Source organism: Triturus cristatus, chromosome 10 (assembly GCF_964204655.1).
Source record: "Triturus cristatus chromosome 10, aTriCri1.1, whole genome shotgun sequence".
Taxonomy (NCBI): domain Eukaryota; kingdom Metazoa; phylum Chordata; class Amphibia; order Caudata; family Salamandridae; genus Triturus; species Triturus cristatus.
In genome coordinates, this window is record NC_140593.1 from 670352687 (window position 1) to 670370684 (window position 17998).

General features: G+C 44.9%; 1 protein-coding gene across 2 annotated transcripts in view; it reads left to right on the forward strand.

Annotated features, from left to right (window-relative positions):
• WDR90 (WD repeat domain 90) overlaps nt 1-17998 on the forward strand; it is a 1426420-nt gene that overhangs the window by 110925 nt on the left and 1297497 nt on the right. For both annotated transcript variants that reach the window (XM_085628141.1, XM_085628142.1), the window contains exons 5-6: nt 8868-9038; nt 10857-10980. In XM_085628141.1, the coding sequence (XP_085484267.1) occupies nt 8868-9038; nt 10857-10980 (295 nt within the window). The remainder of the gene's footprint in view (nt 1-8867; nt 9039-10856; nt 10981-17998) is intronic.

Consider the following 17998-nt stretch of genomic DNA (forward strand, 5'->3'; position numbering starts at 1 on the left):
TCAAATCCTTTATCTTGGCTGTTACAAACACGAAGCTTATTGCACAGTTTTGTTCAGAAAAATCATTTGTTGTGGTATGAGGCATGGCCGAAACAGAGCCTCATTTCCATAAACCTGCCAATCGTTTGTACTCCAAATTGATTTTACATCATGGTGTCCCTACAAAAGTCAAAACCCTATTCGGACAGCTGAGACTTAAACGAAGCAGAATATATATGTTTGGTATCTGTTAGCATATTTTCTTTACAGGTGATGGTGCAAGCCTTTGATAATAATTGGCTGGGTCAGGTGTATTGTAACCAGAAAAATAAGCAATGTTTTGTGCAAAAATGTAACTTCCTCATGGTGGTGTATGGCAATGTTCTTATTGTGTGTAATTAAAAACAGCACATGGAGTACTTGCTTTGTGCAGAAAATGATGACCGTAATGCTGGAAACAAAACATGTTGCCATAATTAGATGTACCATCATACAATTCATCTGTTGAAAACACAGTAGAATGCTCTTGACCTTCACGCTTTTGATGCACTGCATCAAAATCCCAATCATCCAAAACAGTACTATGGATAATTACATTGTTCAGTGATAATTTAAACAAGTATGTAATTTGTAAAAGTTTAGTGGAAGCATACACATCATACAATACCCCATCCCTAACAAACCGATCAGGACCTGGAACAGCTGAAATTTCACCAGGGATAGGTCTCTTTGTTTACCGTGTGATGACACATGTGGTTTGAGGACCAAGTTTACCAGTTGTACTGCAGAACGTTCTGGAAGGTAGTTTCCATTTAGAAGCAAGAAAAATACTGTCACCAAACCAATCCAGATTAACAGAAAAAGTAACCCAATTGTAATTTAAAGATGTAACTATGGAGAAACAAATATGTCCTTTTCAACCAAAGATAAGAAAACACTTACTTTCAGCCTGAATGGTAGAGGCAGTGGTGGTGGTGGGATCTGATGCATCCGAGGAGAATTCATCAAAGTCTATCTATTGTCGGAAGCTCAGCAGGTTTTGTAGAACTGGGAGATGACTCGATCTGTGGTACATTGACTTGCACCTTATTCTTGTCCAGATTCCGAATTGAAATCTGTTTCTATTCTAGCAGACAGTACTGTTGTAGTAGTTGTAGCAACAGGTAAAAGACCTACTTCATTTTTGTTTATTGTAGTCTCTCGTTGGAGAGCGGTCGTTTCATACGTTATTAAAGCTTCCATCTGAACTTCCTGCACGGTTGTGAGAGGAGGCAGGTAGCTACCCAGGAGCCCACGTGGCTTACTGTTGAGAATCGGCCACATAATGCGACTTGATCAGATCTATAGAGGCTAACCTTTTGTCTCTGGTATCATCAACAGCCAGGAATTCTTTGTCCATGATCTATTCCCTGACCAGATCACCAGTCTCTAGCCTTCGGGATCCAGGCAGACCATGCCGGTACTTCCTTCACTTCCCCAGTAGCGGTGTGTTTTACTTAGATGTTGCTTTGTCTGTCCCAGAAGTCTTTTGGTTCCTGTAAAACAGCCAAACATTCAGTGATGTCAAACGGCGTTTCTGCCACCACTGTGCTGGGATTCTCGAGGTCTGGGGCCCACATCTTTACCCCAAATAGGATTTCATAAGAAGTTAAACCACCCAGGGATTTGCTAGACAGGTTGTTGAGTGCCCTCTGGTCTCTTTATAGATGATGGATCCAACTGCTTTAAGTCATGGTTTTTCCTCTTCACCACTGAATTTCCCTCAGGACGATAGGGGGCGGAGTAACACAAGGTCGCACCCAAACTTCCCATGGCCTCTTTGTGAGCTTTAGAGCTAAACGCAGGACCCTAGTTCGAATGTAATGCGCCAATTGCGTATGTCCCGATGAAAACTTACAGGTCCATTATAACAGTTTGGACGTCAGCCGAACGCTATGGCCAAACCTACAGGTATCAATAGCAGGAATCCACTGCTACCAAGAAGTCCTTGTAAGCCCCATCTTATTGTAGGGGGCTGCATTTGTCCAGATAAACACACGTGAGAAGATTGTTTGAAATCAGTAGAGGCGTCTGTGGTGACGTGCCTCGGTGGAGCCCTTCATCTGCTGGCAGTTGATGATGATGACGTGCCTCGGTGGAGACCTTCATCTGCTGGCAGATTTTGCATTTATGGACAAAGTCCTTGGTCTGTTAATAAAGACCGGGCCATAAGCACCGCTGCTGCAAAATTGAAATTGTAGCAGCCATTCTGCATATGCAGATGCCAGACCCCTCGTGCAGATAGTATCAAACCCATCCTGCGATCAGTGTTTGATATGAGTCTATCCCCCACTCCAGGAATGTGAGCCTATGGTATGTTTTGTGCATCTAACTTGTAGGAGTACTTGAGTGGAAAGCCTTTTGGCAGGTGGATGCCATCATGTGAGGCATTGACAGCCACCATGATGTCTCGGTCTATCCTCGTACTTGAACGACTGATCGCAGCAACAACAGTGGTGCAAACTGTTGCTTTTGCGGCTTCATCTGCCATGTAATTCCCTGCAATGTGTACGCCAGCACGTTGATGACTCAACGTGTGTATCGTATGAGTCTGTGGCAAGCATTCTTTCAGCGTTGCCCCCGGTTCCCAAAGCAGCTTGTGCTTTATTGTGCAACCCTTTGAGTTTCTGAATCCATTTTGGCTCCAATAATAAAATGTTCATTTTAAGACTGAACACAGTAATACAAATTACACGCTATAAGTTTGGGGAATCCTGGATCCGTTGTTTCTAGCGCCAGAATTGGAGCCTTTAGTGCTGCCATTTGTGCTGTGCAGTCACTAAGCAACTGCATGTAGGTTTTCTCAGTATGGAATTCACCATCGTGCATGCACCCTTTCACGATTGCGCATGCCTCTGAGTATTGGTGCTTAGTACCTACGGCAGGCTGGGCAGAACCATCTGTGTATATGATGTAATCATAGCATTCTAGAGGAATTATTTAATTAGGTAGAGGATATTCTTGTTTGTACTGCAAAATGGCTTGTGTCTGCAGTGTAGAGTCCAACTTGTAGTCTACATCTATTGTAGCGAGTGAGTTAGCCCATTGTATCAATTGTGGATGTAATGCTTTGGCGTTTGGCACGCAAGCTCTAGTGACGGCCTCTAAGGTCGGTACTGGGGTAATGACAATAATGCGTTTTCCTTGAGCTAGGGCTCTCACCACAGCAATTTGTACTGCTGTCAGTATTTTTTCTGTTGATGCAAAACGCATTTCAGCACTGGTGTAGAGATGTATTTTCTACGCAATTCGTACTGTGTCACCTTCATTGAACGTGACTTAAATGTCCGCGGATGTTCCAGCGATAATGCGTATCACCAGGTTCATGATGTTTACTCGTGTGTATAATTGTTTTGAAGCTATCGGATCAGCTTTTATGGAACATAAGGTATCTGTGTGTTCCTGAGTTCAGTGTGTGCTAGAGAAGTCTGGAGGTATGAGTTCATAGAATGGTTTAACCCATTCTGCTTAATCAGGAATGTATGTTCTGCCAAAATATAAGAAGTGTGTTGCAAAGCTTTTGCCTTCACTTGACAGTTCATATCTCAGAAAAAGGACATTGAGATGGGCTATTTTCTATTTTTTAAATTGAGTTTGTAGCCCATGTGAGCGAATCCCAGAACGATACAGTCTACTCTTGTTGAGTGCTCTAAAAGGTCATCATACGTTAGATAAATGTCATCGACATAGAACTTTGAAGATCAGATATTTTCCTATCACACCGTGGTATTCAAGTTGTTAGAGGATTTCCCTAACTTGTTTATTAGCTTCATGCTTTATTGGATGTTGTCTTTGAGGTTGTGGGGTTGTCCTCAATGGTATTTCATGGTAAAGGGAACCGTCATCCAACCCCACATGGTTGTGGTATAACGCTGGAGCTAGTGCTAGCACCAACTCCTTGGTGTTTAACTGATTCTGTAACTAGGCCAGAGAAAGCAGGTAAAATTACAGTTTCTCAATTTGGGCACTCCATTATGAAATCAGGTGGCCAATCCTTTTCAGCCAAAAGAATATCGTAACCGTGGGTTAAATCCTCCCAAAAGAGGACATTGATATATCTGGGTATGTCCCCCTCCAGTTGGAGTTGTATCTCGTATAAACAATGCGGGACGTTTATCCTGATATTAGGTGTTTCCACCATGATATACTCACTCTCCGCTACTCCCACCAGACAATCCATCAGGTTCTGGTGAACTATTGTGACTTCTGCCGCATTGTCCAGCATGGTCACTGCCCAGTCTCCGCTCAGAAGCAGAGTCCTCAATATCCGGGGCATGCCTGACCTTAAGACCTGCTACCTATTTCTTTCTTAATTGAGGCTTGGATGGCTTCTGTTTTTCTTCCTGTTTAATTATATAGTCAGATGAGCGTTGTGAGTCATTCTTCTGTTTCACACAGTCTTCAGATCTGTGCTTTGACCATCCACCTCTCTCCAAACATTTATCGGATAAATCCTGAAAGGAACGAGACAGATGTGTATCATAATCCTGATACCTGTCCGGTGGTCTAATTTGATCACGATTACACAGGTTAAAGCATTTCTCAGTGGCTTCCTATTGAGGAGACCCACCCTTTTACCTAGTTTTGTCTTTTTTTTTTTTGTTTACCGTTCTACTTTTTCTTGGTTGAAGACTCTGGTGCTTGCTTAGAGTTATCATTTTCAGAATTACCCTTTAATTGGGGTTTACCAGGTCTGGCTTCCGAACTATCACTACCTAGCATAGCATACGGTTCTTCAATCATTTTCAGTAATTTGTGCTCCTGCTGTGCAGGAGCCAAATTCAGTATGTGTGCGTGTATAGCCAGTGCGGCTGCTTCCCCTTTAATGTTTCTCAACATGCGACCGCTCTATCTACTGTGGAATTGCTGCCACAGTAATCCTCTGCCAGTGGTCTGTAGGCTTCGTTCGAGAGGAGGTAGCCTCTGCTTTTTCCTATGTCATCTTTCCAGGGGTTGTTCTGTTGCTGTCCATGCTCAGGGGGGTAGCTGCCGCAGGACCGTAGCCATTGGGGACTACGTGCCCCACAACCCCCTGCAGGCCTTTCAATCTGCTACACCAGCATCATAAATTGCAGCCAGAGCCCCGCTGCTCAGGCCATGCACGGGCCAAGGGTGGGCCCGTCCACGCCCATCAAATCCCGGAGGAGACTGGTCTGGCCCCCCCTCTTAGTTTAAGCTTCGGATCTTTAAAGGTACTGTCTCAGCGCTAGGGCAGATCAACTCTTTGTTGTTTCCGTGCAAATATACTATTCATCTGCTATTGTGTTTGGAAGGATTTGTTTTCAAATGTATATAACTTGACATAATGTTATGTGCTTTCTCCTTATCATTCTGATATTTTATCTACTTGTATTAATTTTGGGTTAAATAGAAGGGCATACTATTATGTGAAAACGCAAGGCTGCGGATCAATCCCAGGGAAATGCTAAGCAACCCAAAAAATCAGGGACTAATGACACAAGAACTCTAGAAGAAATAGATCATTTAATTGAGGAAGTTGAACTTTGAATTGGCCCTGACCATTCCCAATTGAATGATCCCCTGGAAGAAAGAAAGCAGAAGCATCCTCCCATGAAACGTCCAGAGCCGGGGGCAATTCCCAAAATAAAAAGAGGGATACAAGAAAATCCACAGGGGTTAGTGCAATCAACAATTAATCAGCTGACAAAGCATAATACAATAACTAGTTATTTATCTGGGCGCTCTGCACACACACTCAAGCCTTAAATTATTTCAAATGGCATAAATAGATCAAACGATATAGGAACAACCCCTCTATCTCCCCATGTTCAAATTACTTGTGTCAATCGTTTCACTCCCCTTACTGAACCCCTACAGAACGAAGGGCTTATTGAACCGGATATTGTGATAACTTCTACAACCATGCCAGAAGAGGGGTATCTAAATGAACTAAATCAAAACATCAGGTATCTAAAATTGGAAATCGGGGCCCTTAAATTGGCCCCAAATTATCACCTAGTTTAATTAAGGAGGACCTAGACACATTGATAAATAAATGTACCCATTGGATCCGGCAGATGAGGGAATGTTGATCGATCATAAGGGAAGACACAAGTAAGGCACAAAGATTTCCCCAAGAGGGCCCACAGCTTGAAAGCATAGCATTGACATTTCATCAGAGAGATCTAGTAGACAACTTAGTGGCCTTTGATGCCCGTACTTTTCACCTGGTTGACACTAGCATACATTTTAAATATAAGCCCACAGAATCCCAAACACAGCCTGGATCACAAACATTCCCCAGACTGCGTAGACTCCAACCCAAGTGATAGATTGACAGTCATTTGTGCTTCCTCACGAATGCTATCTGGCTTTGAGTCCTAAGGTTTCTGGAAAGGATACCAAACAACCAATACCATTACGTGCTTCTGAAGAGTCCCCTTCTAATGACGCCCCAATCGGTCTATGTATCGATACCGGTGGATCTATTAATGAAGCCGACAACCCAACTCCATCTCAGATTCAAACTACATCCCAGATGTCTTTGCAATCTTGGAATATTTTCTCGCCTTAGATCTAAGGTAGCTTCACCAAATTCGAACACCTTTATCAACTCATACAACATCTGTTTATTCCAGGAAACCTGGTCTATTGATTCATTATTCCATCCCATCATGGGTATTTAAAATGCATGAAATGAATTACTGAGAGGGTAACACAATGGGAATAGATCCTTTAAAAATTAAAGCTTGAACAGCCTACAGCTAATACATAGGAGTTACCTAGTCAGCTGAGGGGATTTATCCTACCACCATGGACGTCCCCAGTTAGGAGGTAAGTAGGGGGTCTCTGAGAAGGCACAATTGAACTACTCAGGCAATCCATAAGATAAGAACCAAACTAACGTTGGTTGTGTCGTGTTGTGTAGTTCCATACTTTCCAGCAGGAACTGTGCATTTGTTGGGCAACATGATCGTAGGGTTGGTGCCAGACTGATTCTATGCGCCCCCACAGGATATGTTGTTCTAGAGAACAGCTAACCCACAGTGCCATCAGAAGCACCCCTAAACCTAGACAGTTGGCAAATGGTTTTAGTGACCACAGAACATGACAACCCTGAATCCCTCTGGGGGCTTGTGGTAACAGGTCTAGAACTCTTTCACTCAGTCACACTTGCTCTTGGTGAAATATACAAGGAATACATAATGGGGGTGTTTTCAATATTGAACCAACGTAATTCTTGCATAGAATATATGTGCTGCGATGATCAATAGACAGAAGCAGATACAAGTGATTAGCAATATAAGGACAGTGAACAGAACGAAAAGCTCCACCATCTTGCTAAACTAATGTAATATGTAGGTATATAAAACCATATATAGATATGTAGATCTGTTAGTCGTACTCCTACTATGCGTTCCCCAACCTAGATACCTAGGGTGTAGATGTGTGTGTGTGTGTTCTGCCAAGAACCCTCGATCTGGTTGGTCCAACCCCATTACCTGAAGTGAAAGAATGTGAGCTTGACATCCCTCCCTGAGGGATCAGCGAACAGCTGCGCTGAAGGTTCATAGTGATGTGACCTTGCAAATTACTGCAAAGTGCTCCTCTGCCTAAACCCGGAAATGCCTGTTTATTTATAATGAAAAGCATCCTTGCGAAACTTTAGGCACACCTGCATTGTTATGGTCTATAGATAGCTGGGTCGCCTCATAGATGAAATAATAGAACAACATTTTCACGATGTGTGTCGAGGTATTGTACGTGGTGTTCAAGGAGTCATGGTAATGTTCTCGCTAAGTGGAATCTGTAAGCGAAGCAGTTTCAAAGAAACTAATCCAGCATTGTCGCGACATGCAAATGTTTGTTAAAATTCATTGTGTGATAGGGAAGGCAATTTAGGAAAGGTGTGCATGGTGAAAAATTGCAGCATTTCTTCTCGGGCCTAACTAAGACACATGACACAGTGGCCTATGACCAGTGACCATTGGGAATGGTAGCCATGCAGTGCACAACAGTCACATTGGTTTTTAAGTACCGTTGATCATGCTTGGGTCTGGCCTATGACCATGCCATCAGTGGAAGTAAAAACCAAAAAAAAGGTTAAGATGTTAAAAATATTTTTGAGGTACAACCGCCACTTTAATTCCTCATCCCTTGCAAAATGTGTGATTACTGTCTGACTGGTACAGGCTAGGTATTAATGGTCATGTGACCACTGCTTTGAAGGTGGGATGTATGTGAATATAACTGACAAGGCGTGTCAAGGGAGGTTGGGTGTGAAGGCTGGATGTCGCACATGAAAATTGTATGGTAAGCTTCATCCAAGGATTTATAATAAGCAAGATGCTGGTGCTTAAGGATTGGGTGCACTGCACAGTGTGCTGAGAGGCATTTGACCCTGTGTTAACCTGCAATGTTTGTGACCAAGTATGTTCTAGAGCCTGGTGGTGACTAAATGAACTGTGTTGTTCAGTTCAATTTAAACTTGTTTTTCTGGTTACTGTTTTGGGGCATTCAAAGCATTGGTGAAAAGAAGGTGCGCTAAGGGACATTCAACAGCTGAGTAACTGGAAGTCTGCTTTATGAGAAGTATGCAAAGGTTGGTTGAACACATGATGAATGAGAGTATGGTATCCAGCAATGTTTGCAGGCAGATTGTTCAGCAAGGTGTGTTGTGAGAGAACTATGTGACCAGTCCGTCAATTGAGGCAGGTTTGTTAAGGTTGGGGAACTGTTGTGTTTTTTGTGGGACTGACACACTGTTGAGCTCTAGCACAAATCACCTGAGACACAAGGTACTGAGATGCCTTTGGCCATGACCAACACTGTTTTGTTGCGGAACCATTTGACCAGTCTCTACCCTATTAAACATTTTTTTCCTGTAGATCTGGTTGGCCCAGCCCCTGCTGGTGTGCGCTGGACTTGCCTCCTGTTTGACCTTCAGTATGTCCTCTCAGTGTATTTGAATCGCCGTTATAGTCACCTGAAGAGTGTGAAACTCTGCTCCAACCTCCTGGTGAAGAACCTTGTCACCAGTGACTTGCTATTCGAACCAGGTAATAAGCTAGAACTGTTTATCCATCCTTCTCTCTCACTCTCTTACTCTCCCTCTCTCTCACCACTATAGCTCTTGTTCTTCTGTCTTGCTCATTCTTGCTATTTTCTTCCCCTTTCTTGTCAGGCACTTCCTTTGTTTCCGTCTCTTCTTTCTCTTTCTGTTTTTTTCTTTCTCTCAAACTCACCTATGCTAACACGGTCTCACTCTTTCTTTTTGTTTCTGTCCAAATCTCCGTCCTCCTCCCCATTTGTCTGTTTTTCTTTATTTGTCTGATTTTTTTCATCTTTAGTTTGCCTTTTGTCTCTCAGTCTCAATCTATTGATTCAGCTTCTTACAATAGTCTCAGAGGGGGGTCTCTCGGAGAACTGTTGCATAGGTTATGTCTAGCATATTCTGGTTGCTGCGACTAAAACATTACAATAATTCTCAAGATACTAATCAAACCCTCGCTCAACTAGCTCAGTAGAAATGTCTTTTGATTATCCTTGCTAAACCTTTTTTAGGCATATTATTTTCAGTTTTCGATTATTTTTTTTAAAGTCTTAGTGCTGGTTTGCTGAAGTAGTTTCTTTTCTGCTCACTTGTCTGCTTTTGTTATGGACACCAAATGTTTATCCTTTGTTTGTCCTAAATGATTTCTTATTTATATTTTTCCTATGTATTTTCTTTCATATGCTTGTTTTTTGCGCTCATACTGCTGAGAAGCAGATACGTTTATGATGCTAAAAGAGATAAAGGTAGTGTATTTGCTTTCTTGGATGAGAATAGGTAGTGTCTGGAGGATTTTCCAAGTTAATTTCCAATACAGTCACTTCCTCTTATTGCAAGAGATTTGAGCTCTAGCCTCGCGCTTCCTGAGAAAATTGAATCCTGCAGATGGACCTGCAATTGAAGTAGACTCTATATTCTGTTCCTATGTCCCCACCCCCTTCGGTATAAGCTTCTAAGCAGACACTAAGTACCCGCTCCAACTGCATGTGATCAAATAGAAAATTGAATGAGAGCCCACTTCTCCATTTGTACTAAAAGAACTTCCTTCACAATCAAAATAACTTTCAAGGCATTTGCTGTCCTTTGCAGCAAAGCAAAATAATTTGGTCTCTAACCTCCATTTTCAAATTCCCATACATCATAATCATTTTGTGTTAGACCTACATTGTCAAGTAGTTGTACTGCTAATCTTGAACATTAGTTTCCCAGCAGTAATAATCAATCCCTTTTGTATGCCTATGCATTGAACCCTAAGTGGTCCCTCCTGGGTCTGGTTCTCTCAAGCCGGTTGGCTCCCATATAGACAGTCCTATTTTTGTGTTTGAGGGTAACGAATATTTGTTACACAATTCTTGCAGGCCTCTCACATGCATTAAATTGTATCTGGCACATTATTTTGTCTGTCCTCTGGCTTTCTGATCATTCCAGAACTCTTTAGTCTCATGCTGACCAGTAGGTTGACATCTTAGATCAAGAGTAAATTTCGCTGGAGTTTGTTTTGACTTCTGTGGAGTCTAGTCTTTGGCTTTTCATTTCAGAATATGTCAGTGAAAGTAATGAGCTATGCTCCTCTGGTGATGGGACAAGAGTCTATGTCCTTCTTTGCAAGAATATTAACTGTAGGTTTGAAGAATGTTGGGTAACTTTAGAAAGGATGTGCCTCTATCTGATACCTTTTTAATGTTTTCATTTGGTCTGAGGGATTATGTGCTGTCTCATATTTGAGACGTCTCTGTACCCCAAGTAAAATCGAGCACTGCTTACTAATTTTTACTTTTGGATATGCACTTTTTCATCTTTGCGTTTGTGCCTTCTTTCCCTGCAGGTGTCACATTTTCTGAAGCCAGACTATCAAACTTAGTTGCTCATGGGTCTTCACCTATGCCACGAGAAGTGGCATTTCCTGTAGGCAAGGATGAGAACTGGCACGACAAATATGACTTTATCAGGTATGATGTGAATGTTTTTCACACTTTCTGAGGACGGGTATGAAGCGCTGAAATGGTGTGCAGCCTTTGGGGGGTTTTGACAGGATGCAGCCACCCAATTTTGAGATTCTGGTAGTCTGAGAAGGGGTTAGGTGCCTGAGAGATGGTTGATGGATACTTGCAGTTAAGCTGTGCTGATGTGGGTAGAGTCCCAAGTAGCCATAATGTTATGGTAGGTGCTCTTGCTTTAAAGTGAGGGCAAAAATGGTAACTGATTCAAAAGAGAGACACGGTAGATACTTTTAGAGGCCCTGGCGATGAGAAGTTGTTTGCATATACTATGGCAGTGGTCCAGTGGTGTCCGGTGATCTTTGAGGATGGGAGATTGAGCCCAATTATTCTGGGAGTGCTTAGAGGCATGTTCTCCCCATAAGAACGTTTTGATAAAATGGTATCATTTTTGTGCATTCCAAAGCACACATTTCTCACAAATTGGATGAAAAGAAATTGGTGTGCCTAGCCAATAATGTCTGATTATGCCCAGGAGTTGACTCCATTTATTTCCAAAATGTTCAGCGGGTTAACGCAATATATGAATTACCTCCTTTGTGTCAGGGCCACTATTTTGTACTAGTATTACTCCAGTATTGGAACTTTCATAGATTCCCATAGCTTGTATCATTTCCCGTTGTCGGAATGGCAGTCTCGGTACCCAAACTAACATAGCAGTAGGTACAAAAGAGAAACAAAAGAGGCCTAGGCCTCATTCCCTTTTGTAGCATATCTACCTCTTTTTGTAAAAGAGACCAAAATAAAGCAACAACCAATCAGATTAGCCTCACCCCCCAGAACCCTCCTGAGAGAACCTCAGAGCTTCAGATTTTCTACCCCACGTTGTACTTAGGGAGTCTCCTTTGAGCTCTGCTCACTTCAACTCTGACTGCTTTTTTCTAAATTTTTTCTTCAAAATTGTTGGTATTTTATTCAGGAATGTCTGACAAGGAGAAGAAAGCCCTTTTCAAGCCTTGTTCCACCTGTGGCAAAAAGATGCTGTATGTGGAGGACAGGAATAAGGACTGCATTTATTGCCTGTACCCGGATCATAAGGCAGCGGAATGCAAGATCTGCCGCATCTTCTCTACGAAGACCCTCCGGGACTGTGAGGGTCGCCTTCTCACTTGGCTCCAGAAGGTGAAGTCAAGGAAGGGTGCTCTGTCCAGTGACAGTGAGGACTCCTCATCTGGCACCTCCTCTCGCAGGTCAGTGAAAAGGGGTAGGGCTTCCCCTTCGCCATCCTCTAAACGTCCTGTTAAGGCCTCAAAAAAGACCCCCCCGTGAGCCTGAGAGCCGGAGTACGAGTGAATCTCCTCACCACGGTGCAAAGGAGAGGTAAGGACTATCTGCAGCCCCAGCAGTGGTGGAGTCTACTAAGGCGTTTAAGAAGCCCTCTTCTCTATCTTCTGAGAAGTCAGAAAAAGACTCTAGATCGTCGACGGAGTCTTGGCGTCGTCGACGATCTAGAGTCTTTTTCTGAAAACTTCAAAAATTCAATTGAAGAAAGTTTCACCATCGACGGGCTCGTCGACGGTGCCTTCTATTCACACATCGACGTCCGCATCGACGACGGTTACGGCGATGACGAGAGTGTCAACAACGGTGTCGTCCACGAGAGCTATGACGACGTCGACGATGGCGACGACAGGGGTGTCGACGGTCTCGTCGACGGCAGTGTCGACGACGCCCATCTCTTCGTCGACGATTCAACCGTCGACGACCACGTCGACGATGGTTTCTCTTTCAACGCCGACGGTACCGCCGACGACATCTTCGTCAACGGAGAGGATTACAATATCCTTAAAAAGAATAATGCCTGATATGACGTCACCAAGGAGGGTTGCCCCCTTGCCTCCCGCACTATTGCTCGAGGAAGAAGAGGACTCTGATGGGGATGATCAGGATTCTTGTGGCTATGCCCATAGTCCCTTACAATTGTTGGTCAAATGTCAGGACACTGATTCGGAGGGCGACTACACTCCTGGGTACTCCTACCAAGCATCCTATGGTAGTCAGGACAGCGCAGGCCAGGGTATGGTTGCGGTCCCTTCTTCGCTCCTGGCAGATCTCCAGGGCATGTTGCAGGATTATCGGAAGAGGTTTTCTCAAACTCCTCCTCCTCCTCCGTCTTCGACTTTCTCTGCAGTGCATACTGTGCCTACACCATCGGCTCCTGCAGGGTTTTCACCGGGAAAACCATCCCAGATGGTTTCACAGCCGCAGGTTTCTAGCCCAGGTTTACCTCCAGTAGTCCTGGATGTTCATGATGATTCCTCGGACGAGGATCAGGATAATGGCAACAGGTCTAACCAGTGTGTTGAGTGTGAGGACTATGTGAGCCTGGATCCTGCTTCACCTACTCCGGATCCGGTGGATTCTCCCCCGGCAGATATTGGGGGTTTTCACAAGCTGATGGAAAGAGCCTCCAGTAGATTCCAGCTTCCTATGCCGTCAGTTCAAACGGAATGCTTCTTGTATGATTTTAAGGAGCCCTACAGGAAAGTGGTTTGTTCCATTCCCATTGTTGGCCATGTCTGGGACGAGGGTTTGAAGGCGATGAAGAACCCGGCTACGGTTAGTCCGGTTTTGCCGCGCCTCGAGAAGGAGTACAAGGCACCTGAGGATAGTCCAGCGTCCTTGACAGGTAAGCCGGATTCGGTAATATCCCAGGCGGCGCAACGAAAGTCTCGTAATCCTTCTGTACCTCTGAACGAGCCCTCCCGATAAAGAAGGCAGGCGCCTTGATAATGCAGGGAAACGGTTTTCCTCTATGGCGAGTCTTTTAGTACAGGCAGCGAATGCGTTGGCGATCCTTGGCAGGTACGATCGCCAAATGTGGTGCGACCTTTCTCTTTATTTGGACCAGCTCCCACCGGAGTCCAAGGCGGAGGCCAAGAAACTTCTACAGGAGGGAGAGGCTACATCGGCGGAGGTGATCGACTGCATCATGGATATTGCCACAACCGCTTTCCGTGCACTGGCAGGCGCAGCTATTCTTCATCGCCAGGGATGGCTCCCGGCGACTTGGTTCTGACCGGAGGTTCAGAACAAGATCCTGGACCTCCCGTTTGATGGTGAGGCATTATTTGGGAAACATGTCGACGATGCCCTCCAGGACATTAAAAAAAGATACGGAGACGGCAAGGTCTCTAGGCAATCTTCAATATCGTGAGGTTCCTTTCCGTGGGGCCAGAGGGAAGAGTACCACATCCTACAGAGGCTCGTACCAACAGCAATGGTACTCTTCTTATGGTTCGACATCTCAGTCGTATCGCCCACAGTACCAACAACGGCAAGGCCAGACCTCATCTTTCTCTTGCTCCAACACTAGAGGAAAACAGAATCTCCAGGGACGTGACCCCTCCAAGAGACAATAGTGGCGTTCTGGCTCTGCCTACTGTACCCACCTCCCCGTTGACACCTGTGGGAGGCAGGGTGTCTCAATACCTCCACAACTGGAACCGGATAACATCGGACCGTTGGGTGCTCAACATCATTCGTGATGGCCATACGCTGGAGTTTCTTCATATACCACCTTCCAAGCCCCCTTTCGCCATGCCTTCAAAACATCTGCGTCTCTTAAGGCTCGAAGTTCATCAGATGCTCCTCAAGGGAGTAGTGGAGCCTGTTCCCCTGTCTCAGAGGGGGGACAGTTTCTACTCCAGGTTTTTCCTGGTCAAGAAGACGCTGGAGAAATGGCGCCCCATTTTAGATCTCAGGGAGCTCAACACCTATCTCACCAGTCAATCCTTTCGGATGGTCTCTCTCCAGATATCTTACGTCTCCTCAACCCGGGAGATTTCATAGCCACACTCGATCTCGAAGATGCGTATTTTCACATACCCATTCATCCAGCCCACAGGAGGTTTCTACGATTCACAGTAGCCAAGAGCCACTTCCAATTAAAAGTTTTACCCCTTGGACTTCGCTCTGTCCCGAGGATCTTTACCAAGGTGCTGGCACCGGTAGCAGCTTTCCTCAGGAAACCGCATTTTCAAATCTTCCCCTACCTGGACGATTGGTTGCTGAAGGCTCCGTCCAGGCGAACAGCGGAGGAGACAGTCGGGGCATGTACAACTCTGTTCAGCAATCTGGGTCTGACTCTCAACAGGGAGAAGTCGTCTCTCTGTCCGTCCAAGAGAGTACGGTTCCTAGGGGCTATCTTGGACACGTCTCTCAACAAGGCTTCTCCAACCTTCGAAAGGCAAGAAAAACTAAGGTCCTTGGCTCATTTGTTGAGAAAAAGAAAGTGTTTTTCAGTACGCCGTTACAAATCCCTTCTATGAGTGATTTCTTCATGCATCCCTCTGATACCCCACTGTAGATTTCGGATGCGATCTCTTCAAGAGCAACTAGACATGCAGTGGCAGCAAGTTCACGGCTCTTTCAACGACAAGGTGGTGATTACTGCGGCAATGAAAGAAGCCGCCTTGTGGTGGACACAGGAGGAGAATTTATTCCAAGGTCTATCCTTCGTAAGCAATCCGGCTCCTCAAGTTGTCACAACAGATGCCTCGCTGGATGGCTGGGGTGCGGTTCTTCAGGGCTTGCATGTATGCGGGCATTGGTTGCCCTGGCACCACCTCCTTCATATCAACCTCCTGGAGCTCAGAGCGATTCGTCTGGCTCTTCAAGCGTTTCTTCTGCGGTTGCAGGGTTCGGCTGTTCTCGTCCGCACGGACAACACCACGGCCATTCATTACATCAACAAGGAAGGGGGTACCAAATCTCTTCTGTTGTCGCAGGAGGCCCAAAGAATTTGGGAATGGGCGATCCTACATGGAATATCACTCACAGCGGAACACCTACCAGCAGTACTAAACGAAAAGGCGGATAGACTCAGCAGGCTTTCATCAGTCAGCCATGAGTGGGAACTAAACCAGATGGTCTTGGAGGACATTTTTCACCAGTGGGGCAAACCCTCAATAGATCTCTTTGCTACCCCGGAAAACAGAAAATGCCAGTTTTACGCAAGCAAAGTTCACTATCGCGGATCGCTGGGGAATGCGCTTTCGATAGCTTGGTCAAGCGCATTTGTGTACGCTTTTCCCCCCATTCCGTTAATACCGAGGATCCTCAGGAAGATCAAGACGGAGCCATGCAAGATTATCCTAATAGCCCCGGCTTGACCGAGGCAGTTTTGGTTCACGGAGCTTCACCTTCTTTCTCTGGTCCCTCCACGTCCTCTACGGGCGATCCCGGATCTTCTCACGATGTCCCAGGGCCTGATCTGGCATCCAGATCCTCGTTCCTTACACCTCTCAGCATGGCTCCTGAGCAGCGAGAATTCCTAGATCTTCATCTCTCAGACAAAATAAGGGATGTTCTCTCTCAGGCTAGAGCTCCTTCCACTAACAAGACTTACCGTCTCAAATGGAAACGCTTTTGCATCTGGTGCCAACAGCAAGGTGTGGATCCTTTCTGGTCTCAGCCTCATCAAGTTCTTCCTTATTTCCTTTCCATGGCTAAGGCAGGTCTGGCTCATTCGTCCATAAAGGTTCACTTGGCTGCAGTTTCTCGCTACAGATGCACTGCCTATGGGCCTTCTCTTTGGTCCTCTAGAATTGTCAAGCAATTTTTCAAAGGCCTATTTCGAGTTTTTCCTCCCGTGAGGCCTCCGCCTCCCACATGGCATTTGAACTTGGTTCTCACCCAGCTGATGAAGCCTCCTTTTGAACCGGTTCATCGAGTGGATTTGAAATTCCTCTCATGGAAATTAGCACTCCTTCTTGCTCTCACTTCGGCAAGACGTATTGGAGAATTACAAGCTCTCACAATCCAGAAACCTTTCCTCCAATTCAAAAGGAATACAGTAATTGTACTGACTAATCCAAAATTCATACCAAAGGTGCCCTCGGATTTTCATTTAAATGAGCTGGTAATTCTCAAGGCTTTCTTTCCTCAGCCGTCTACACCGGCGGAAAGGGCACTTCATTCGCTGGACGTGCAGCGGTGCTTGAAATTTTATCTGGACCGTACTAAAGACTTTCGAAAATCTTCTCAATTGTTCATTGCATTCAGCGCTCCCCGCAAAGGCTTACCCCTGTCCAAGCAGGGTATTGCTCGATGGATCTCCAGTGCTATACAGTTCTGTCATTCTGCAGCGGACAAGCCTCTAGAGGGCAGAATTAGAGCACTCTCGACAAGTTCCATGTCTTCCTCTACAGCTCTCTTTGCGGGGGTCCAGATTAAAGACCTCTGCAGGGCTGCAACTTGGAGCAGCGTGCACACCTTTACCAGACATTACTGCCTGGAGACCTTGGCACAGGAAGACACGGCTGTGGGCCAGGCAGTCCTGAGGAACCTCTTCCATTGAGTGGTGAGCTTTCCTTTCTTCCCTCCTTCCTTTTTTATGGTTCTTTGCACATTTTGCTATGTGTTTCTTATGTGATTGCATTGTAGTTTTATGTTTTCTTAAAAATTTTTAAAAAAGTGAAATATGGTTACGGTGAATGGAGAATGAGATGTCTCTAGGGAAGCAAAATGTGTTTCTGACTGCTAGCTACTCTGATACAAGCTATGGGAATCTGTGAAAGTTCCAATACTGGAGTAAGAAACAAGTTACTTACCTGTAACTTTGGTTCTCCAGTATTGGTAACTTTCATAGATTCCCATGCGCCCACCCTCCTCCCCTGGGAAAGCTCAGCCCTCGGCAGGTTTGGTTGTACTGTTACCCAACGGCTATGAAAATCTGAGGCTCTGAGGTTCTCTCAGGAGGGTTCTGTGGGGTGAGGCTAATCTGATTGGTTGTTGCTTTATTTTGGTCTCTTTTACACAAAGAGGTAGATATGCTACTAAAGGGAATGAGGCCTAGGCCTTTTTTCTTTCTCTTTTGTACCTACTGCTATGTTATTTTGGGTACCAAGACTCCTATTCCGATGACGGGGAATGATACAAGCTATGGGAATCTATGAAAGTTACCAATACTGGAGAACCAAAGTTACAGGTAAGTAACTTGTTTCTTACATGGCAACCCTGTACTTCA